Source organism: Eurosta solidaginis, chromosome 5, assembly GCF_040869045.1.
Source record: "Eurosta solidaginis isolate ZX-2024a chromosome 5, ASM4086904v1, whole genome shotgun sequence".
Taxonomy (NCBI): domain Eukaryota; kingdom Metazoa; phylum Arthropoda; class Insecta; order Diptera; family Tephritidae; genus Eurosta; species Eurosta solidaginis.
The window spans coordinates 247,636,393-247,659,622 of NC_090323.1; the positions used below are offsets into that span (position 1 = coordinate 247,636,393).

At 34.5% G+C, this 23,230-nt stretch overlaps 2 protein-coding genes across 10 annotated transcripts in view; one reads left to right on the plus strand and one right to left on the minus strand.

Moving 5' to 3' along the window:
- LOC137253109 (uncharacterized) overlaps positions 1-23,230 on the plus strand; it is a 486,773-nt gene that overhangs the window by 403,651 nt on the left and 59,892 nt on the right. The gene's annotated exons all lie outside the window — the stretch shown is intronic.
- The window catches only part of ens (ensconsin), an 80,120-nt gene continuing 57,531 nt past the window's right edge, over positions 642-23,230 (minus strand). For 3 of the 9 annotated variants that reach the window (XM_067789479.1, XM_067789478.1, XM_067789475.1), the window contains 8 exons: positions 20,945-21,550; positions 16,330-16,503; positions 15,948-16,120; positions 14,263-15,144; positions 8,395-8,643; positions 7,824-8,332; positions 5,597-5,769; positions 642-5,523 (listed from right to left, as the gene is read on the minus strand). In XM_067789479.1, coding sequence (XP_067645580.1) covers positions 5,507-5,523; positions 5,597-5,769; positions 7,824-8,332; positions 8,395-8,643; positions 14,263-15,144; positions 15,948-16,120; positions 16,330-16,503; positions 20,945-21,550 — 2,783 coding nt within the window. In that variant the 3' untranslated portion in view covers positions 642-5,506. Of the gene's footprint in view, positions 5,524-5,596; positions 5,770-7,823; positions 8,333-8,394; positions 8,644-14,262; positions 15,145-15,947; positions 16,121-16,329; positions 16,504-20,944; positions 21,551-23,230 lie in introns of those variants that run through there. The other 6 variants (XM_067789483.1, XM_067789482.1, XM_067789481.1 and 3 more) reach the window with 4 other exon arrangements.

The window sequence follows — 23,230 nt, forward strand, 5'->3', positions numbered from 1 at the left end:
CGAACGGCATCTGCAAGGCAGATGAGTTTTCATTGAGAAGCTTTTCATTGCAGAAATGCACTCGGCGTGTTTGTCAAACACTACCGAGGGGCGACCCTTTACCCTTTTTTTATATATAGACGACCGAGTGGAAGAACAGCATTTCTCAGTAAATGATAAAAGAAACCTAAAGCCCACAGCTAAATATTATTTAATTTATGATGAAGAATCTCTTCTAAAAAGGCGTTGTCGATTATGAAAAATCTGAGCTCATACAGACTATTTTTGAAACTGCAGTTTTTAAAAAGCTCCTTAGTCACTGAGCCGATGATATTGACGAGTGTTTCAAGATGTTTCCAATGACTACATATCGCTCATTTACTTCCATAGTGCCATAATTCAAAAGACACAATTTTCCAGGAGAGCCATTCAAAGATTTCAACTGCCATATGTTGCGCATATAAAGGCATATTTTCATTTTTATAGCACGTGCTAAATTTTGAACTGATCACAAAGATTTTTTTATACAACATAGATCATGATATTGGGTACGTTTATATGTTATTAACTCAAAATTCATGATTTTGAGTTATGGCACTATTGAAGTAATGAGCAATATTTGTTCCAACTAATATATTTTTTTGTAAATAAACTTAAAAGGCTTGCAATTATTACATGAAAAAAATTGTATATTTTAAATGTTGTTGTATCAGCTATTACATGGTGTATACATTCATATATAAATAAGTTATATTAACAAATTAAAACATTTTGTTTGGATTTTCTTTTTTTCAACTAATTTTTGTTTTTTAAGTATAAGCTTTGCAAATATGTATGTGTATATGCAAATGTGTAGATTCAGATGACATACAATTAAAAAAAAAAGAAACTAAATAATAAATCATCAAAAATACGAGAATACATTTACTACATATAAATATATATATAAACTATAAACGCGCACGCAAAATTGGTGATATTACATAAATTATAATGCTTTGCTTTTTTATTTCTGTTTAAATACATAATTTTTTCGAAGCGCGGCTAACACTCCAACTTATGTGGGTAATTCGCTGGCAAGTGTTGACCAAGGCGAATTCATTAGAAGGTGAACGCATAAAAAGCAGCGAATTGCTCGTTTTTCTAGTGCTACTAGGCGATAACAAGCTCTACTGAGCAAGGCGGATATTCTTGTGTTTTTTTTTTCTTGGAAAATATGTTGCTATAGGATGTCAATAAAACAAAACACACTTCTTTTGATTTGACATTCTGTTGTACGGTGATTTGGGGCTGGATTCGCCTTGCTATCATCTTCTATAGATTCGTCTTAGTGTTGCCTGCATTTCTGAACAGCCAGTTACTTTTTAAATTTATTTACCTTTTAAATATTATCTAAATGTATTCTTTTTTGTTTATATTATGATTAATACCATAGCTTTTTGGTGCACAAATCTGACAACACGAAAAAGGCGAGCACACCTTTATATAATGCATATAAAACATGGCAAATTATTTTTAATAATTTTTTTTTTGCCTAGAGCTATTTATATTTTGAATAAAATTTTAAATTTTTTTTAAGTATTAACCGACGAAATGCATTTAAATGGGACTACTAGTTTGAAAATAAACTATCGCAGCATAATTTAAAATTTTGTTATATGTTTCAAAATGTTCTATCTTCGAATTTAATTTAAAAATTCATTATGTCAGCAAAGCCAGCTGAAAATGCTTTATCTCATCACACGAATTTGGACAATTTTTTAAACAACTGCTGAGAAAGCTCATTTTCGAATGGCTAGCGGAGCTAAGTTCATCTTTAATTAAGGCGTCGGTAAATCAATAATTTAAAGCTGAAATTGAACCACAAGTTCTTACTAAATACAGGCAAATACATGCACAGCAATAAGAGAGAAATTTATATGCATTACATTAGGGTGGGTCGATTTGTATGGACGAAAGTTAACCGATATCGCGCCATCGATTTTTCGATAGGATTTGGGCCCAGGAAAAAAGTTCCAGTACGCATACCCAAAAAATAATTTTCGACCCTGCGAAATTTCGTTTTTTTTCACTTTTTTTCGACTTTGATTTTTAAGGTTTTTTTCATGACCTACTAAAAAAATGTTCATATCTTTACTCTATCCGACCCAAACGTTGTCGATAACGCTAAAAACGTTGTCGATAACGGGTATGCATGAAAATTATACAATCAAATGAAAATTTTTTAGTAGGTCATGAAAAAACCCTTAAAAATCAAAGTCGAAAAAAGTAAAAAAATAAAATTTCACAAGCTCGAAAATTATTTTTTTTGGGTATGCGTAGTGGAATTTTTTTGCTGAGCCCAAATCCTATCGAAAAATCGATGGCGCGATATCGGTTAATAAATCGACCCAGTCTAATGTACATATGTATATGTATAGTCTTAAAGAAAACAGACATTTTGTTGAATGCATCCAATCCCTGATTTGCTTAAAGTTATTTAGACTTTTAAATAAATGTGCTAGTTGTTAGATAAGACACATTTTGTATTTAAACTACATGTAAATCACTGCTGTACATTTTTATTTTAAACTTTGTTCTTTATACGCATTGATTTTTGACAATATTTTTTCCAAGGCTATTTTAAAATTTCTTCCATACAATGTGTGTAAAGCTTTATTTGTTGTATAGAAGAAAATCTAAATGACCCTTCAGAAAAACAGACAAAAATTAACTCGATTTTTGACTGCATACGCAGTCGCTTCAATTTCAAATTGGGAATTTACAGAAATTTCTAAAAATTTCTCGAATTCTCAAATTTTTCTTTAGGTATTTTCTAAATTTTTCGAAAACATTTTCGCAATTGTTTTACAGTTTTATGAAAATTAAAAACAAATTTCGCATTTTAAAATTTTGATTCGATATTGGTTTGCATAGTTTTCGTTACTCAGTTCATTAAATTAATCAAAATAAAAAGTACAAAATTTGACAAAATTTGAAAATCATTTTTGCTGCTATTTTTAGTGTACCTATGATTTTGTGTGCAATACAGATTATATAAAACTATTCTATATGTATTAAAAATTTAAAAGATTCTTAGCGTGTGGTTGAAATTTTTAGCTTGCACAAATAAATAAGCTATGAAGCATTTAAGGCAACACACTAAATATTAAACGAGTTCCATTTATTGCAACAAAGAATCAAATTAGTTTTGAACGCAATAAAAATTCAAACTTGAAATTGGAAAACCATTGGAATTAGCCACAGCGTTTCAATTTCGAACTCTAACAGCTATCGAGTATAGATTGCATGGATGCACGTTTGGAAATATATTTAAATATATACTTTGTTTATTTTTTTAACGTATTTTTTCTCTGTTTTTTCTTATTTTGTTCTTGCTCTTAGGAAATACCCTTTTCAACAAGCTTTAGCTAAATACATTTAATTTGCAAAAACTAAGCTCATAATGCGGAAATATGTAATGTTTTTTATGCAGTATATCTCTCAGCGTAAACATGTCTATAGTGCTGTCTGGTGCTTTCGCACTCCAAAATTCTACTTACACTTCCCGGCTGGATATTGGACCGTAACAATTGTTTTTAAAGAGTTTGAAACAAAATAGTGTTATCTATCGTTTTCGAACTAAACCTCCAAATTGGAGCTAGGGGCTTTCGAATATCGAAACTGCAACTTTCGATACATAATTTTTTTTTCAAATTTAATGCTTTGAAAAATGTTAAAAAATGTCTTCATATCATTCTTTTGACGCCGCTTAATTTTACGAAATTTCGAACTTTAAAAGGCTAACTGCGAAAAACGGAGAAATTAAATTTTTACTTATGGATCAAACTCTTAAAAACAAAAATAGTTCAGCCCAATACCGAAAAAACAAATTATTTAGCAGTAGTGTTCCTAATAAAATTTCTATGTTTTTTCTTTCTTTTTGATTAAATGTTCACAATAATCATGCCTTTTCATATATACATACATATGTATATATCTACTTAGATTTCTTAATAAAGTTGCTTGCACTGATTATATAGAAAAAAATGTATTATACTTTTGCTAAATTTTCCAGCTTGCTCTTCCCTATACATACAAGCGTCAGTAATTCACCCACACATACACACAAGTTTAGGTCTTTTACCATTGATTTTCATAATTTAATTAAAGTGTTGCCTATGCCGCTTTATGCGCACGTGTGTCTGTTTTTTTTCAATCATGTATTCCTAATACATTTTGTTTGCACTTTCTAGCTAATATTGTTTTTGTTACTAATTTTTTTTTATGTGTTTCGGGAGGAACATTTGCCGTAGTTTTAAGCCTTTATCCCTTTTCATCTTTATTGTTTAATGCTTTTTTAAATTAATTCTTAATCAAATGATTTTGCTTCTCATTTTTGTTTGGTTTTTTCTTTTTCAAAACTGATTTCAAAAATGACCTAAAAAAACATAGCATTTTAACTTTTGCTTTAGCTTTCCATTTTGCTTTGCTTCTAATTATGCATATATGTGACCTGGAATCATGAAACGACCCTATTGTGCGAAAACAAGTTTTCGAGAAAAACGCGATTACAGTTATTGTTTAGCTTGACTGTGTGTAGCGGCTGGCCGTTGTGAACGAATTTTGTAATTAAAGATTAACTTCCCGAAAAGCTACAAGCTTGAAACTTGGAATATAGTTCAGAACCCGATGACAATGCAATAATAAGAAAAAAACTCCGATTTGGCTTTAAATGCGATTTGTGAAAAAACTAAGAAAGTTAAAAAACTGCAAGTTATTCCATTGGAAAGAGCGTTAAATTTCCTATAAGAATCACTCAAAAAGTGAAAAACGGTATATCCGCACAATAGGGTCGTTTCATGATTCCAGGTCACATACATTAGCCGTGTTTTTTAACACGCGTATATCCGTTTACGCTTAAACTTTATATTGACTGCTAAGCGACAAACTATAAATACACCTCTGAGATTGCTGCGCATAAATTTTGTCCTACTAAATTTCAATACGCATTATACTCAGATGTAACTGAAATATGTGTCTTTGTTTCACCCTCTACACTAATTCTATGTATTCTATGTGTGTCCACAATTCATCGCAACTGATTCAGCTATATGTTATACCCTATGGTCATCAGAGCGTTGCGTCTCTGCTTTTCGGTACACCCTGTTGCTGTAGCTAGTTGTTTAACCACAGCCGCTAGATGGGTCTCCTAAGCATTATCTAAGCCAAGATATGCGTTTTTTTACACGCGCAAACGAAACGTATACGCGCGTGTTAAAAAACACAGCTATTATTATTATATTTAATATTAAATCAGTTAAACTTGTATTAATTACGTCTTAAATGTGAAGTAACCATAAATTGTCGCAAAAACACACAAACACATTCATGTATCCTTTTCCTTGCCAATGCGTCCGCCGCAATTAATCCAACTTTTTAATATGATTTCAAAAGTTTTCCATAATTATGGTGCAACAATTTGTTGATGTTTTTTTATTTTAGTTTGCGCGTCCAGTATTAGCAGGCTGCTAGCGGTTGCTTAGACTCACAGCAATGAAATATCTAAGATTAAAAAGAGCAATGAAATATATGTAAACAATTTAGCAACCAATTTTAAATTCGAAATGAAAATCACCTTTATTTTCGTGACTATCTGCAGTGACTAGTGTTGGATTTGTTGTTGTTGCATTTAACAAGCTATTGTTGTTATTAAGGTTTACGGCATTATTGATATCTTGTGACTCTATACCAAAATCAATTAATTGATTTGGTGTTGTTGTAACACCACCCTGCAGGTTATTGATATCACTTTGTAAGGGAGCGCAAAATTCAAAAGTAAAAGAACGAAAAGATATTAAAACAAAATTTATTCAAGCCATAAATAGCAAAAAATCACAATTATATTTGTATTCTTAGTTTTATAGTGGAAAAATAGTTCCGAAATCATTACAAAATGATCTGGAGATAGTGCCTAAATGATCGCGGATTCGGAAAACAATTCTAAATTATTTACAGTTAGTTCTGGAATGATCTAGAAGACATTCCAAATAAATAAACCAAAAATATGCCCGACTTGATTGCGAAAACAATCCGGCACAATTTCTAAATGATTCAAAATTTATTTCGAAAATTTTTCGGCAATAATGAGTATCTCGAACATGACGTCGGAATGTACCGGAGATTGTCCCGAAATGCCCGTGACTGTTATATACCTCAAATTATACCGTAAAACGTTCGAAATTATCCCGTTATGAGCTGAGGAGAGCCCGGAAATAGTACAGATCATGATCATGAAGTATACAATCCCGAAATAGTCATAACAGTCCTTAAAAAGTTCCAAAATTATTATAAAAATATTTAATACGGCGATCCCTGATCATCTACACACCCTATATACAAATATTAACTTGTACTGCACTCGATGGCGTATTGAACCAAAGCACTTTTTTTCGAAACGACCGAGACAAGCAAAAAAAGCGATATCTCTGTTTTCGAAGTTAGTATCAAAAACATAGGCATAAGCTTTCGAAGTACGAAATTGGACCTTTCGTAATATGTTTTTATACATTATTAACTTCAAAGCCTAAAAAGTAAAAACACCCAGAAAGAATTACGAAAGGTTTTATCTCGAACTTCGGTAGCACATACCTACGTAACATCGGAAAACGCAGAAATGGCATTTTGCTTATAGTCTAATTAATTTCGAAGTACGAAATTGGACCTTTCGTAATATGTTTTTATATATAATATTCACTTCAAAGCCTAAAAAGTAAAAACACTCAGAGAGAATTACGAAAGGTTTTATCTCGAACTTCGGTAGCACATACCTACGTAAAATCGGAAAACGCAGAAATGGCATTTTGCTTATGGTCTAATTAAAAAGAGCAAATGTTTCGCGCAATACCCAGAAAAAAATTTATTCAAAGGCTCTTTATCAATAGCAAACGAAGTGAAGCAAGATTGTATATTTCAATAAAAGTTTTCTTGATAAACCAAGAACAAAAAAGTGATTTCTTCGTTTTTCGTCGCTGACCTTTAAAATATTGTAAAGGGCTTTCGAGGATCGAAATTTGGCCTATGTTAATATCTTTTTATATATTATTTAATTTTACTTATGGTCTAGGGATAGGGCTTTCAATCACCCCCCACATTTTTAGTTTTTTTTTATTTCAATTCAATTTCGAACTTTGAAAGAATTACTAAAAGTCCGATCTATACCTCCGGAAAACTCTGTTTAGTCCAATACCAAGAAAAAAGAACAGAGTTCTGAATCAAAAGGCTCTTTATCACTAGCAAACGAAAGTGGCGCAGCATTGTATATTCGAATAAAAGTTTTCCGGCTCAACTAACGTCCCAACACTCATTCATATTTTAAGTCATAATAAATGATAAACTGTCCATCAAATAATAAGTTTCACTTACAGCACTCGGCTGGGTATTGGATCAAACTAATTTTTTTGAAGAGATCGGGCCATAAGCAAAGAAGTAATTTCTCCGTTTTACGAAGTTAGCCTTCAATATATAGTTAAGGGCTTCCGGAGTTCTAAATCTATCCTATCGTGATATATTTTTATTTATTTGAGCGGTAATATGTACATGTATTTTACGCTTTCCTAGTCTATGTAAGCGGTAAATAATTATTTTTTTGCTTGAGGATTAGACAATCTTTCACATATAAACCTGCAAAGATAGGCGAGTAACGCTCACATTTTTCCTTTTTTGTTTTGCTTTTATGATACGTTAATTTATAATTAAACTACAAAATGTTCAATTTCGAACTTCGAAAAACTGTGACATTTGCTTAGCCATTAAAATAAGCAAATGCATTTTGCGTCAACAAAAAAATCTGCCTTATTGCTTACTTTTTATTAAAATTTTCGATGTGATGCCCATTACCGTTTGCAACGGAATTTGTATTTATTGTTGTTGTATTTTGCAAAAGCGCATCACTATTAAGCGGCAATTTTCCATTGCTCACCTCTAGAATTTGTGTTGGTTGTTGGAAATGTTGTTGCTGTTGTAGTTGATGTAAATTTTTTACATTCTCATCAATTAGCATATTGGAAAAACTATTTATCAGCGCAGTTTCTTTGTCAATAACAGCTTGCTCATACATGGCTTGTGTATTTTGTGGCTCCATTTTACCGGGTGAAGGTGCTGGTGGTGCAGCAGCAATAGTACTTTGTTGTTGTTGTATTGGCGGATTTGGTGTGTTCGTAGTTGTTGTAGTGCCCGATGTTGAGCTACTACTATCAGTGATATTGCCAATGGCATTAGTCAGTATGGTATCTGTTGTTGTAGTAAAGGATTGGTCTTGTGGTGTTTGTGGCTGTTGTAAGTTATCGGCAGACGATTTGGGCGTTGTATTTTCCTGAAAGTGCAAAATTCATTTGAGAAAAGGAACAGAATTAAAATATAAATATTCTAGTTTACTTTTACTGGTGTAGAATTTGGAGTTATACCAACACCGGCACCACCTTTACGTGTACGCGACATAATCGCTTCAACGCGTTTACGTCGTTCTTCGCGTTCTTTTTCCTCTCGTTTAAGACGTTCGGCAACCTCAAGGCGTTGTTTCTCTGCTTCTTCTTTAGCCTTTCTATCGGCTTCTTCGCGTTGTACGCGCTGCTTTTCATCATCTTGACGCTTGCGGCGCTCTTCTTCTTCCTTTTGCTTTGCCTCCTAAAAAAAGGTGTATATGTCATTTTACAAACGAAATTTATTTATTAATTTTTTAGAGTACGCCTCTATCATATGGAATCCCATTTACAGCACATACTCTGCTAGAATTGAAAGGGTTCAACGTAAATTCATTCGATTCGCCCTCCTACCCCTTCATTTTGTTAATCCCCTACCACCTTATATAAACAGGTGCATGCTTATAAATGTTATGCCACTGCATGTCAGACGCTCAGTACAACATTTAATGTTTATTTATGATATTATCTCTGGTACTATTGATTGCTCAGCTCTGTTGGGGCAGTTAAATTTTCTAGTTCCTAGTAGATCTCTACGCTCTCATAATATATTCTACGGTGAAGTTCTGAGAACCAATTACCTTAGCTTTGCCCCTCTCACAAGAGGTCTCGAAGAGTTTAATAAAATTTCCAAAATGCTAAATCTTGACTTTGCAATACCCAGGCCTTTGTTTAAGTTACGGATTGAGTCTTACTATCGAGAAAAATATCTCATCCTTGAATTAATTTTAGTTATTTAGTGGGTGGGGCCGTGTGTAGAAGTCCACGAAAGTGGGGAAAGCTTCTGACCGCTATTCACCTGGGAATGGCCAGAGCGTTTTTTGCATGCGGTTCAAGCAGCTCACTACTGCCGGTCGCTTGCGACCAAGTGTCCTCTGGGTAGCCGCTAAACACCCGTTTAGCGGTGAGCTAATGTGAGAAGGCGACAACCTGGCTAGGCCACTCTGACATAATCGGTTTAAGGGTTAGCCGGGGGAGATCTCATAGGCAGCGTCTTTACACCTCTAGGAGCGGCTGCAAGCGGGCGTCTGTCTTGAAGCAAGCGGCTCGCTATATAAACGTGCCAAGTTATATTTCCACCCCCGCTGAGCGGGTTGTGCGCTGGGCTTGGGACCCGCCACGTAAAACCATACTCCAATGAAATATAACAACAAGCCTCGGATAAATACACTCTCTATTGATGACGACCATGGCAAACGTTTGAAGGACAATGAATTGAGGGCATGCACCTGGCACGTCCGCTCCCTGAATGGGATTGGTGCAGATGCCCGGCTGGTTGATGTCCTCGTCAAAGCAAAATCTGACATCACCGCCATCCAAGAAATGCGTTGGACGAAGCAAGGAAGAAAGAAGATCAAAAATTGTGTGGCCATGTGAATAAGCGCAGTTTCGGCGTCGGATTCGTGGTGGGAGAGAGACTTTGTCGCCAAGCGCTGGCGTTCACGCCTGTGGACGAGCGTCTCGCCGCTATCCGAATAAAAGCAAAATTTTTTAATATATCATTCATCTGCGCCAATGCGCCGACAGAGGAGAAAGACGATGAGGTGAAAGACATTTTTTATGAACAATTAGAACGCACATACGAGCGCTGCCCCCGTCATGATATAAAAGTCGTGCTTGGCGACTTTAACGCCAGGGTGGGCAAAGAAGGTATTTTTGGCCCTACAGTCGGAAAGTTCAGCCTACATAATGAAACTTCTCCTAACGGACTGAGGCTGATTGACTTTGCCGGTGCTCGAAACATGGTCATATCCAGCACGAGGTTCATGCATAAAAAGATACATCAAGCTACATGGCTGTCTCCTGATCGAAATACTCGCAATCAGATCGATCACGTTGTGATAGACGTACGGCATGCCTCCAGTGTTTTAGAGTGCGCACGATCCGAGGACCTAAAATCGACTCGTACCATTATCTCGTTGCAGCCAAAATACGCACCCGCCTCAACGCGGCTAAAACCAAGGAACAAAAAACACAAGGAAAGCTAGACGTCGAAAAGCTTCACACACCTGCTCTCTGAGAGCACAAATCATCCTGAAGGAATACAGGAGCAGTGGGAGCATATCTCCAAAGCACTTCGAACTGCCGCCGAGGAAAAAATTGGTTACCGGCGGCCACGAAAAAACAACTGGTATGATGAAGAATGCCGCGTTGCAACCGAAAGAAAAGACGCTGCCTACAGGGCTACGTTAAAAGCGAGCGCGACAAGAGGAGTGTGTGAATGCTATCGCGAGTTGAAAAGCGAAGCGAGACGCCTTTTCAGGAAGAAAAAAGCAGAAGCAGAAAGGCGTGAGTGCGAGGAGCTTGAGCTGCTAGCCACCAGGAAGAACGCCCGAAAATTCTACCAAAAAATACGGCGACAGACGGAAGGTTTTAAGACCAGGGCAAATTCCTGTAGGAATGAAAACGGCGACCTTGTAACTGATGTCCAGAGAGTTCTTAGATTATGGAGGGAATACTTCTCTGCTCTCCTAAATGGAGGCAGCAATTCACCGCGCAGAGATGAAGAACCCGATCCCGCAATCGATGATGATGGAATATATGTCCCCCCGCCCGATTATGAAGAAGTTAGAATAGCAATAACCAGATTGAAAAACAACAAGGCCGTGGGCGCTGATGGATTGCCTGCGGAGCTATTCAAGTTCGGCGGCGAGGAGTTGGTAAGGCGCATGCAGCAGCTTCTTAGCAAAATATGGGCGGACGAAAGCATGCCCGACGGTTGGAATCTAAGTGTTATTTGGCCAGTCCACATGAAGGGGGATACTGCAAAATGCACCAACTATCGTGGAATCAGCCTTCTTAATATCGCATATAAGGTCCTTTTAAGTGTATTGTGCGAAAGATTGAAGCCCACCGTGAACCGGCTGACTGGACCTTATCAGTGCGGCTTCAGACCTGGTAAATCTACCATCGACCAGATTTTCACAATGCGCCAAATCTTGGAAAAAACCCCTGAAAAGAGAATCGACACACATCACCTCTTCGTCGACTTTAAAGCCGCCTTCGACAGCACGAAAAGGAGCTGCCTATATGCCGCTATGTCTGAATTTGGTTTCCCCGCAAAACTTATACGGCTGTGCAAAATGACGTTGAGCAACACCATCAGCTCAGTCAGAATTGGGAAGGACCTCTCCGAGCCGTTCGAAACTTAACGAGGTTTCAGACAGGGTGACCCCCTATCGTGCGATTTCTTTAATTTGATGCTGGAGAAAATTATACTAGCTGCAGAACTTAACCGCACTGGAACAATATACTATAAAAGCGTGCAATTACTGGCATATGCTGATGACATTGATATCATCGGCCTAAACACCCGCGCTGTTAGTTCTGCTTACTCCAAACTGGAAAAAGAAGCGGTAAAGATGGGTTTGATGGTGAATGAGGACAAAACGAAGTACCTGCTGTCATCGAGCAAAGAGTCAGCGCATATGCGCCTTGGCAACCACGCTACTGTTGGCAGCCATAATTTCGAAATAGTAAAAGACTTCGTTTATTTGGGAACCAGCATCAACACTAGCAACAACATCAGCACTGAAATCCAGCGAAGAATCAATCTTGCCAATAAATGCTACTTTGGACTAGGTAGGCAATTGAAAAGTAAAGTCCTCTCTCGGCGAACGAAAATCATACTCTACAAGTCACTTATCGTACCCGTCCTGCTATATGGGGCAGAAGCATGGACCATGACAGCAGCAGATGAAGCGGCTTTGGGAGTGTTCGAGAGAAAAGTTCTTCGAAAGATTTATGGACCTCTACGCGTTGGCGATGGCAAGTACCGAAGAAGATTTAATGATGAGCTGTACGAGCTATACGCAGACATCAACATAGTCCAGCGAATTAAAACGCAGCGGCTGCGCTGGCTAGGCCATGTTATGCGAATGAAAGATGATGATCCGGCCAAGAAAGTGTTTCTATCGGAACCCGCCTATGGAAGCAGAGGTAGAGGGGCGGTGGAAAACGATTTAAACTCCCTTGGTGTGACCAATTGGCGCCGGTTGGCGGAGCGAAGGAGCGACTGGCGCGCCTTGTTGGACGGCCATAACCGTTTAGACGGTTAAGCGCCAATTAAGTAAGTAAGTAAGTAAGTGTTTAGTTTTAAGTTAATTTGCAAACTTGTAAATCTAGTCAGTAAGGTTTCGGCCATTGACTCAATAAATATGAAATATGAAATTTGGCAATGATAAAATTGGTTGTTCGAATGCATTGTGAATTCATACAAGTGAAAAATCTTTCTATTCCTCCATTGCCATACCTACCTGTCAAATAATAGCTGACAGAGAGAATGGCGGTCGCGAATGGACAGAGAATAGGTTTGCTTTTTGCTCGTCGTTATTAAATTGAAGTGCCATGAATTGCCCATTTGTATTTCAAACCAGCTTTTCTTTTAATTGTGTATACAGAAAGTCAGACTACATATTGATTTTAATTCTTAAAATCTAGTTATTAGATAAAATATGAGCAGCCATTTAAGCGTACATTTTAAAATATGTAATACTGTGACGAATATTACCATCACTTAGCCGATACTAAGCAACCACTCGTGTGTACATACGTAAACAAATCAATCATCATCTACACACATACATACAAGGCAACGGAGAGATACTCATAAACACATGTAATCATCAGCCGAAGTAGTACTCACATATGCACACGCATGTGGCTATGCGAGAGGCTATAAACTACAAATACTCACGCATATAGCTGGTAACCAAGTAGGAGATTCTAGAAGAAGAAACGTCTAGACATTTGGAGAAATATGCGGACAAGGCAACAGAGAGTATAAAAGCAGCGCACGCTGAGTAGTCAGTAATCAGTTTGATTTAAACACGCTATCAGTTGTGAAGTAATGTAATAAAGACCATTTTGCAATACATGAAATTAGAGTTATTTATTCGACAGTTCAGCGATACGAAAGTTAGCAGAAGGTTCCAAATAAGCGGAATTTCACTATATTCGTTACAATACAATATACCAGTCGTTTACAAAAATGTTTTAAAAACACAATTGGCAAATGATTTAAGTAATCGAACAGCGATTGAACAGGGGATCGAGGCTGTTTACTATTGCGAACGTTTTTTTTTTCAACATTCGGCACTTGTATGAATTCACAATGTTTGAATGATTCATAGCTCAAAATTTTGAAATATGAAAAAAGTCTGACATTTTTTGTTGTTTGGGGTGAAAGATCACCGTATATCAGTTGGTTGTTCAAGGCAAACAAATGAGAATAATTTAGACACTATTTCCGGATAGTTTCGGAATTGGCTTATATCCTAACCATTTGTAGATATTTTTGTGATTGTTTTCAGAATATTTTTATGGCTATTTCGGGACTATTTTCAGATCATTTATAAACCATTTCGCGAGTATCTCTGGATGATTTCGGAATAATTTTGGGGATAAATTCGGGACTATCATTTCATAATAGTTTTCAAATTCGGTTTGGGACTATTTCGAAGTTACTTCAAAATTGTTTTCGGGATCATTCTTGAATGGTTTTAGGGATACTTTAAGAACCATTTCGGGTTTAATCGAAGGATCGAAAGCCGACTCTTTCGGCCACATTCGAAATTGTTTTTAAGCTGATTTCGGTAATAGTTTAGTAAACTTTTTCGGAGTGTTTTTGGATCATTTCGGATGTAACTCCGAAACGATGTCTAATTGAACTAATTCGAGTATTATTCTATGCGCTAATATGTGAAATCTGCTTAGGCTAACTTTATGCGCGTTTTTGAGTTATTTGATTTTGAAACAAATTTGCAAATCCCCACTGAGCTGTGGGTCGATACAATGTTTTGGCGATTAGTATGAATTGACTTACTTCAATAGCTTGGCGCAAGCGCTCTTCTTCTGCTCGTCGCTGCTCCTGAGCCAAACGATTAGCTTCCTCTTCGAATGCACGTTGACGCTCGGCTTCTTCCTCTTGTCGCTTTAGTTCGGCCAGTCGTTCGGCCTCCAAACGTTGACGCTCCAATTCGGCTTGACGCTCCGCTTCTTCGCGCGCCAATCTGCGTCTTTCAGCCAATGCTGCTTTCGCTTCCTCCTCAGTTGTAATCTTACTCTTGGCAATCATAGAAGCAGACATCAAATCATTATTTTCACCATTTTGTGTTGGTGGCGTTAGCTCACGCATTTCGGAATTTTCTTTGCTGTTGCCATTTTGTGCACGCGGCTGTGGTTGTGGTGGTGTAGCTGTTGGTTTTTGCTCAGCATGCTTATGCTCATACGAGTCCCCCTCAACATTTGATGGTTCCGTTTTAGATTCACTTGTGGCCGCGGCCGGCATTGCTGCTTCATCGACACCTACACCTGTTGCGCCTAAATTTTCAGCTGTGGAAGCTATCGATTCTGTGATGTTGGAGTCAACCGAGGTGGGTCCTTGTGTTGGTGTTACGTCTACTGATTCAGAAGTTGGTGAAGTAAGCGTACCAGCTGTAAAACCTACCTCTTCGGATTTCGCAATATTTAATGAATTTTTTTCATCTTTGCTTTGAATTGGCGTAACGGTTTCTGTTTTATTTTGTTCATATGCTGTTACTTTGTCTTTTTCAATCTTGCTGTTGTTGGTGTTAATAGTCTGGCTCGGAGATGGTGATATTAATGATTTACTCATTATATTGTTATTGCTGGATCGATTTAAGCGATCCGAACTATTCGTTTTTGAAAGCGATTTAGGTGTGCTGGATTTTGGTAGTACTGGATCCTGAGAGAAGAAATAAAATAAAATATTAGAAAATTCCTAAAACAAGCGAAACATGTCTCAAACATTTTTCTCAATCCTCATTTCGAGGTTCCATATATGGTATTTCTAAAAGAAATCTCTCCCGCTGACGCTGAACTAGGCTTGTCAATCCGATTTATGCGATATTTGAAAAGTCGCTGTTGTTGTTGTTGTTGTAGCGATAAGGTTTCTCCCCGAAGGCTTTGGGGATTGTTATCAATGTGATGGTCCTTTGCCGGATACAGATCCAGTACGCTCCGGTAACGCAGCACCATTAAGGTGCTAGCCCGACCATCTCGGGAACGATTTGTATAGCCACATTAAACCTTCAGGCCATCCTTCCCTCTCCACCCCCTAGTTCGCCAGAGCCTAGTCTGTTAGTGAAACAGGATTCGCCACGGATAGGTGAAGTTGACAATTGGGCTTGGAGAAGCTATATATTGCGCTGGCAACCTGAAGGGGTTGCGTTACACAGTCCCTTGGATCTGGTATTTTAGTCGCCTCTTACGACAGGCATACCTAACCCGCTGGGGGATCGAAAAGTCGCTAGATAGTGCTAGTCAAGTTATTATTAGAAAATCGTTTCTATTATATGTTTTGGGTCATACTTGGGAAATAGTTTTAAGCCAAATATTTCTGCAGAAAAAATGTTCACCAGGTGAGGCAAGGACACAAATTTTGACTTTAGTTTAAATGAATATTGCAAGCCTCCAGCACCATGAACAAGCATACCCCCACATCGAAGGGATTAAGTTAAAAAAATCGCTTTACAAAAAATTGCTTACCCTCTTAGCGGGCGTTTTCTTTTCCGCGCTGGACAAACGCGTAGAAGATGACACAATCATTGAGGTCGACATGATATTTGATGTTCGCTTTGGGGTACTTTGTGCTGATGTTGCTGTTGAAGGGGTTGAAGCCTTTACTGGTGGCCTATTATCCTTTTTGTGTTTATTAAGATCTGTAAATTTTAACGCAAAATTAATTAATGAAATTCATAGTTCAGCTTAAAAGTCCTTTAAGACACAAAAAAAAAGTAACAACCAAGCAAAATTAGAATTATGTGTTGGTAAGTACATAATATACATACCTATAGTATGTAAATATGTCATGTATGTGTTTGTATATATGTGTACGTACTATGTATGGGAAGCATATTTATTTACTCACCCTCCAGCGACAAGCCGGTGCCGGCAATACTAGCCGGACGTTGCTTACGTGTGAGCGGCATAGATCTTCTAGCTACGTAACCGGATGTGGACAAATTTGTGGATGTGGACATTGCACTACCCGGCCTTGAAGTGCTGATGTTGCCGCCTGGGGTGACATTGCCAGAACGTGAACCTAACACCGATGCAACAACACAACAACATAGTATGTATATATATATACATGCATAAATAATAAAATCAAAATAGGGCCTGACGGTGCATTCACCATAATTCGAATTTTCATAAAGTCTAATAACCATTATCATATGCGCCTAAAAGTATGCCAAACTTTGTAACATGTCACACAGTCTGCCAGACAGTAGCCATAGCCAAACTATTGCATGCTTTTAGGCGCCACAAATTATGGTATTATTGCAAACTTTAGGAATTTGCGAACTACAATTGATGTAGCGCTAGACCTTAGCATAAATTGATATATTTAAAATAAAAAATATGTTTTGGTGATGAAGAGAGCTGAATGAAGATGAATTTGAAATATGAGTACACAAAATGATACAAATAATAAATAAAAAAAATGAATTAAAAAAAAGTATACATACATAAACGTGTTTTGAAAATAAAACAAATCCACCACCAAAACTGTAAACAAATATAAGCTTAAAGAACAAAACACATTTTGTTTAACACAAACACAGACAAATGATTACACATAAACATACATATACAGCAAAAAGGGCACCCAAACCAAATAAGCGAAGCATAAACGCATACATATTTTTGGCGAAGTAATTGGAAACGTGACGCAATAATGGCAAAAATTATAAAAGTAAACCAATTTCGAAAAAGTTTCGAAGGTATTAGAGAAGTCGAGAGGTTTTTTTTTTAAATAAAATTTTCTTGTAGAATTGTAGGAAACCCTTTGAGTATTCAGTTTTGTGATATTTTAATTCATTTTATTCTTACAATTTTGGACATTTGTATGAAAACTTTTAAAAACATATTGAATCTTCAAATATTTTCGAAAACGTTTTTGAAATCGGTTTACATAATTTTCGTTACAATAATGTTTTTCCTCAAAACATGTTTGAAACTTATAAATTTCAATGAGAATAACACTTATAACTTTAGTATTTATTTTTTTTGGCCGGCACTGTACAAATAATTGAATGTGCTATTTACAATTGCAATGATAATGGTCAGTCGCACAGTTTTGTTACGATTTGAGAGTTCAGTAATTTAGTTGTTATTTATTTTATTTTTTTTGCTTGAATTTTTTAATATTGGAAACCATAAATCTTATAAAAAATGTTGAAATTGCACTCCTTCAAATTTATTTATGTATTTGGAGTTTTTAAATTTATTTTTTAATGTGTCAACATTTCTTTTTATTTCTAAACTTTTTCTGAACCTTAAGTTTTAAGGACATTGATAATATAGTAAATAATAAAATGAAACTATTTGGCAAAGTTCAGAAATACTTTTTTTCAATTAAAAGCAAAAAAAAAAAAAAAACAAATAAAAATAAGAAAATATATTTAATTATTTATTCTTAATTTTTTTTTTTACTTTTCACTCAATTTAAAGTATTTTTTATAACATTTGAGTGTTTTTGTTTGTTGTTTAGGTTTGCATATTACCTTTTTTCTTTTTTATCATTTTTAATTAACTTAAATTTGCTTAAACTTTGAATTTTTATATTTCCATTATTTTATTAATTTACATTCTGATTTGATTTGTTTAAATTAATTTATATACAATGTGTTTTTTATTCATAAATTTGATTTTTTTTAGATTTCTTTAATTGATTTTTATGTTTTTTAAAATTTAATTTTTATGTTATGTTTGATTTTGCAAAATTTCTTCTAATTGAAGACTTCTTTCTAAAATTTTGATGTTGCTTTTCCCGGCGGCCATTTTACCAAAATAACAAGCCGGGTCTTGAAGAAGACAACAAATTAATAAAATAATTAATTTTATTTTTATTTAAATTGTTTGAAAAACAAAATTTAAATAATTTTTTTTACTACAGAAAATATTTTTAGTGTTTAAATTTAAGTTACTTTTTCGTTTTACAATTCGTATATGTATTGTATTTTTTAATATAAATCTTAAAGTTTAATTGAGAAAACTACCCCTTATGTAAAGTTTTTTTATTTCAAACTCTTTCAGAACTTAAAATTTTGATCCTTTAGCATTTTTTAACCTTATTCTATTTAAAGTATATTTTTTATAATATTCGAGTTTTGTTGTTGGTTCATTTATTTTTAGCATTTTTAATTGACTTGTTATTGATATTAGAGAAAAATTGCAATGTTTAGATGGTTACTAGGACATGTTTCTGAATTTCACTTCTTCATCAGCTAGCTTCTCGGGAGCTGAGTATTGAACTCGAATCTCCAACATTCATACCAGTGTAAAGGCAGATGCCTTTAACCACTCAGCCATATGCAGCGGGGCAGCTCGCTTTGCAATTGGTCTCTATACAAAACAATTGTATAAAGCAATATGAGCAAGTCTCGCTAATTAGAATACAGATGATAACATTGATATAATAGTTAACAGCGGAAGCACTGCTAATGAAAAAAGCAATGCTGTAAAAATCCATTGTTACTAAGCTTTTAAGCGCGCCTAAAAATTCCACACCATTAGGATTAAACAGCATATAGAATTATATATACCTAAATGGTGAATAAAAAAGGAATAACAACAAAAGGCAACACTTAGAGACCAATTGCACAGCGAGCAGCGGGACATTCATATGGCTGAGTGGTTAAAGGCATCTGCCTTTACAAAATATAAAGCAATATGAGCAAGTCTCGCTAATTAAAATACAGATGATTTTTAATTGACTTAATTATTTAATAAATTTAAAATTTTTTAGACTTCTGCCCTTTTTTTGATTTACATCCTAACTTAAATTGTTCAAATTAATTTATATACATTTTTTTACCAGCAAGCAATTTAAAAAAATTACATCAAAAAATGTTTCCATCATTAAAAGCAATGAGGGGAATCCACACTGAATTAATACAAACGTTGTATGTTTGGTTAGTTCTTTGTATTTCTATAAAAGTTGTTTAAATTTTTGCCAAATTATTAATAATTTTTTTAGTCGCATTGAAATTTTTAAAATAATATTTTTACTTTAGGCCCTAATTTTATATTTAATAACATAATTTTGGTTTTCATTTTTGTAACTTTGAATAATTTTTTTGTTTATTTGTTAATTATTTTATTTCAATTTTATATAAACTTTTTAATTTTTCATTCTAATAAAAAAAAAATTTTTTACTTTTTTCTACTTGACGTAATTTTTTCCCATTTTGAATTTCTATTAAAATTTATTTCTTTTTGAGTTTTTTATTTCTGTTTTTTAAATTATTTCTCCATATTAAATTTCTTGTTTTTATTAACTTTTTAAACCGGGTTTTTTGATTTTTTATTTAAGTTTTGTTATTTATAAAGTTATTTTTTATATTTGTTAAATAGTTTTTAAATTGATTACAAAGCTAATTAAATGTTTTTGATATTTAAAAAAATATTTTTTAACTTTAAAAATGTAGTATTTTGGTTTAGTAATCATTTTGATCTAGGCTGACAAAACAACTTGTCAGGGTTCGAAAGAAACAAAATTATTGCGACTGAAAACACATTGCAGATTATTATGTACTGAAAAAAATAATAACATAACCGAGTGTTCTGTGACAGGGTGATGCATGTTTTTTTATTGTGCGTACAGTGTTTTCCAAAGTATTAAATAACTAAAATTATTGTTTGTAGAATTATGAAGTCATTTACGTAGTATATGAAATTTTTTATTTTAAATGCAATGAAATTTTTAATGATAATGACTGGTAACATAAATATCTCGCCCATTTCAACTGTCATTTCGAAAACGGCAAATATCAGCGAACGTTTAAAAAAACCCCTATAACGGAATTTGTGTGAAGAACAGCATGAATTGAATACATTTAAAGCTGCGATAGGGCGTGGATGAAAAACTTCTTAAGTTGGACATTTCGAACGGACAGCCGAAATAGGGTGATATTTCACTTAGGCGTCGATATGTAGTTATATAGAGTGGGTAAATTAGTGTTTGATAACTAGTAAAACGAATGTATTTTTATTTTTTAGTTTTAGAGAAGTGACAAGTTTATGACTGCTAAGTGCCAAAGTGGACAGTGGTTTAAAAATTTTCATTTCAAACAAAGTTTACATATAAGATTATGCAGAGTAGATCAGGAATGTTTCAACGCACAAAATAATACAATCAGTAAGAGAAAAAGAGAGTGAACAGAGGAATGAATATGGATAGGAATAAATATGGGAGATGAACAACAGACTTATTTGGCATTTGCGAAATAACAATTATTGTTGTGAAGTTGAAAAATTTATTAGCAAAATTACTAAATGTGTGAAATATATTATTTTTAACGACGATTTCAGTTTTTTGCTATTTTTACATTTTGTTTTTATTTTATGTGGGTTTGATGATTTGTTGCTTGCTTGGTTGTTGTTAAATTAACAGTAGTTATAAAAAATGTAGTAAAAGTTGAAGAAGAAACAAAAAGGGGAAAAAAATACAAATTAAAAAAAACTTTACGCACACACACCTGTTGTTATTGAGAAACTAGAATTCATGATCAATAATGAGTTTGGATCGAAACGGTAGGGGTTAGTAAGATGATTTAGTAGCTGCTGGCTGCGTTTAGTCCCAATCGCTGATGATGATGAAGCTAATGACGATTGTAAATATTTTCTAGTAGCAGCTGTTTGTAAACCCAAATTAGAGCGTGGCGTTCCACTTGACCATGTATTGTTTAATTGTGTTAAACTCTTACAAGTGGTATCACGTTGGCCACCGTTCAATGGACGAAAACTGTTGTCGTTGTTGCAGGCCACTCCACCACCTCCACCACTAACGCCTGCTACTGTTGAACTGGTACTTAACGTATATTTGGCACGCCCACCAACCAAATGTGTCATACTGCGTGACATGGCGCTGTTACTACCGGTGCCAACACCAACACTCCTACTGCCACCACTGTCATAACGTGATTTGGTGCCAACACGGCGACGACCACCACCCAATGATTCAGTTTCATCTAAAAGTTCCATTTGTTCACGTCGTTCTCTTTCGAGTATAGCGCGTATATGTTCACCATTACGACGAATTGGTTGCGCCAATTGATCTAGGCGACTCATGGAAAAGGCACGTCCTAATTTATTGATTCAAGATGATAATTGCGATTTGTTGTTGTTGGCGTTGATGATTGTTGTTGAACACACAGTGAATGCAGAGCGCGGTGAATTGAATTGGAATTTTGTAGTTGAGTGATTTTGAATTAATGTTGTTGATTTATATGTAGTATGCAAGTTTTTGGAAATTGTTGTTTGAAAATTATCAAAATTTATGTATAAACAAATAGCAAGGTCAAAATATTATAATTGGTTTGGGAAAACAAATACCTAAACCTACATAAATTAATTTAAATCGAACGGCATAATAAAACATAATATATATTTATGTACAGTGAAGCTCATTAAAATAGCAGCGCCTCTTTAGTAGTCGTATATTGTGGCTTTAAACGAAGAAAAACTAAACTTAACTTGAAAGTTTATTTAGCTAAAAGTTGGGATGTGTGATTATTTGATCATTTTTCTGATTAATCAAAAATTTAATTAATCAAATTTAACAATATTAAATAATCACATTTTGGGATTAACCTGTTTGTTAACCATTTGCATTTAATAATTTCCAAATAATAAAATCAAGTTTGTCCTAATCGGCATGTACGGTTTATTGATTCATAGCACTTGATTTATTATTATGATAACTCAAATATATTGATTACAACTGATTGTTATCATTTGGAAATTTAACAGTTTTGACTAATCGAAACTGATGATTTCTCAAAAATAAAACCATCAAGTTACGATTTAATAATTTTAATGATTAATCAAAACGATTAATTGGGTATATTAATTGTTTTGACTATACGAATCTGCTTAATTTCTGAATACGGGTATAATCAAATTTTAATTAATAATTGATTAATCGCATTAAATTAAAAACTTTTCTGATTACTCAAAAATATGTAGTAATGAAATATTGTGATTATTCGCAATGTCATTCGCTTGATAAATTTATTCATTGCATAAAATTACTCATGTTTCTGATTGCAAAAAAAAATTTTGATAATGTTTCATTAGTCGAGATGTTGATCAGTTCGATTAATCGGAAATTATTATTCGTTTGACAATTGATTTCTTTCTGATTAATATAACCGACCGTATGTTTTGTGGTTAGCCGGGATGTTACATTGCATTAATCACAATTGATAATTTTTTTATTAATAAAAATCATATTTGTCGCGCTGATGATTAACATTCATTGAAAGTGATTAGTTAAATAATCAAGTTTTGATTAATCAGCATACTACGTTTGCTTACATTTGCTAAGCAGACGCTACTATTTTTTTGAACACAACTGTATATGAATCTGAAATATGTATTGCTCGCTAGGTGCTTATGGTGTTTTGACATTAGACTCTTGAAATTGCTGCTTTGTATTTTGGTGCAAAAAATAATTGGTGTGAAATTGCTAAGTAATATATTTTTATACAAGTGACAAAAGCGTGTGAATTTCTTTTGACGATACAATACATAGTCTTGCGTAAAACATAACGAGTGGTTGAAAAACATGCAGCGTAATAAAAATATAATGCAATTTAAGGTAAAAAAGGCATTAGAGACACAAAACGAACACAGAAAAGTAATAAGTCAAGGTCAGGCTGATACTATGTTCAAACAGAAAAATAAATTGAGGCAATTTCAATTTAAATTGAGTGGTGTTCATACAACTCAATTTAGCTTACGCAATAGTAATTTGATAGCTG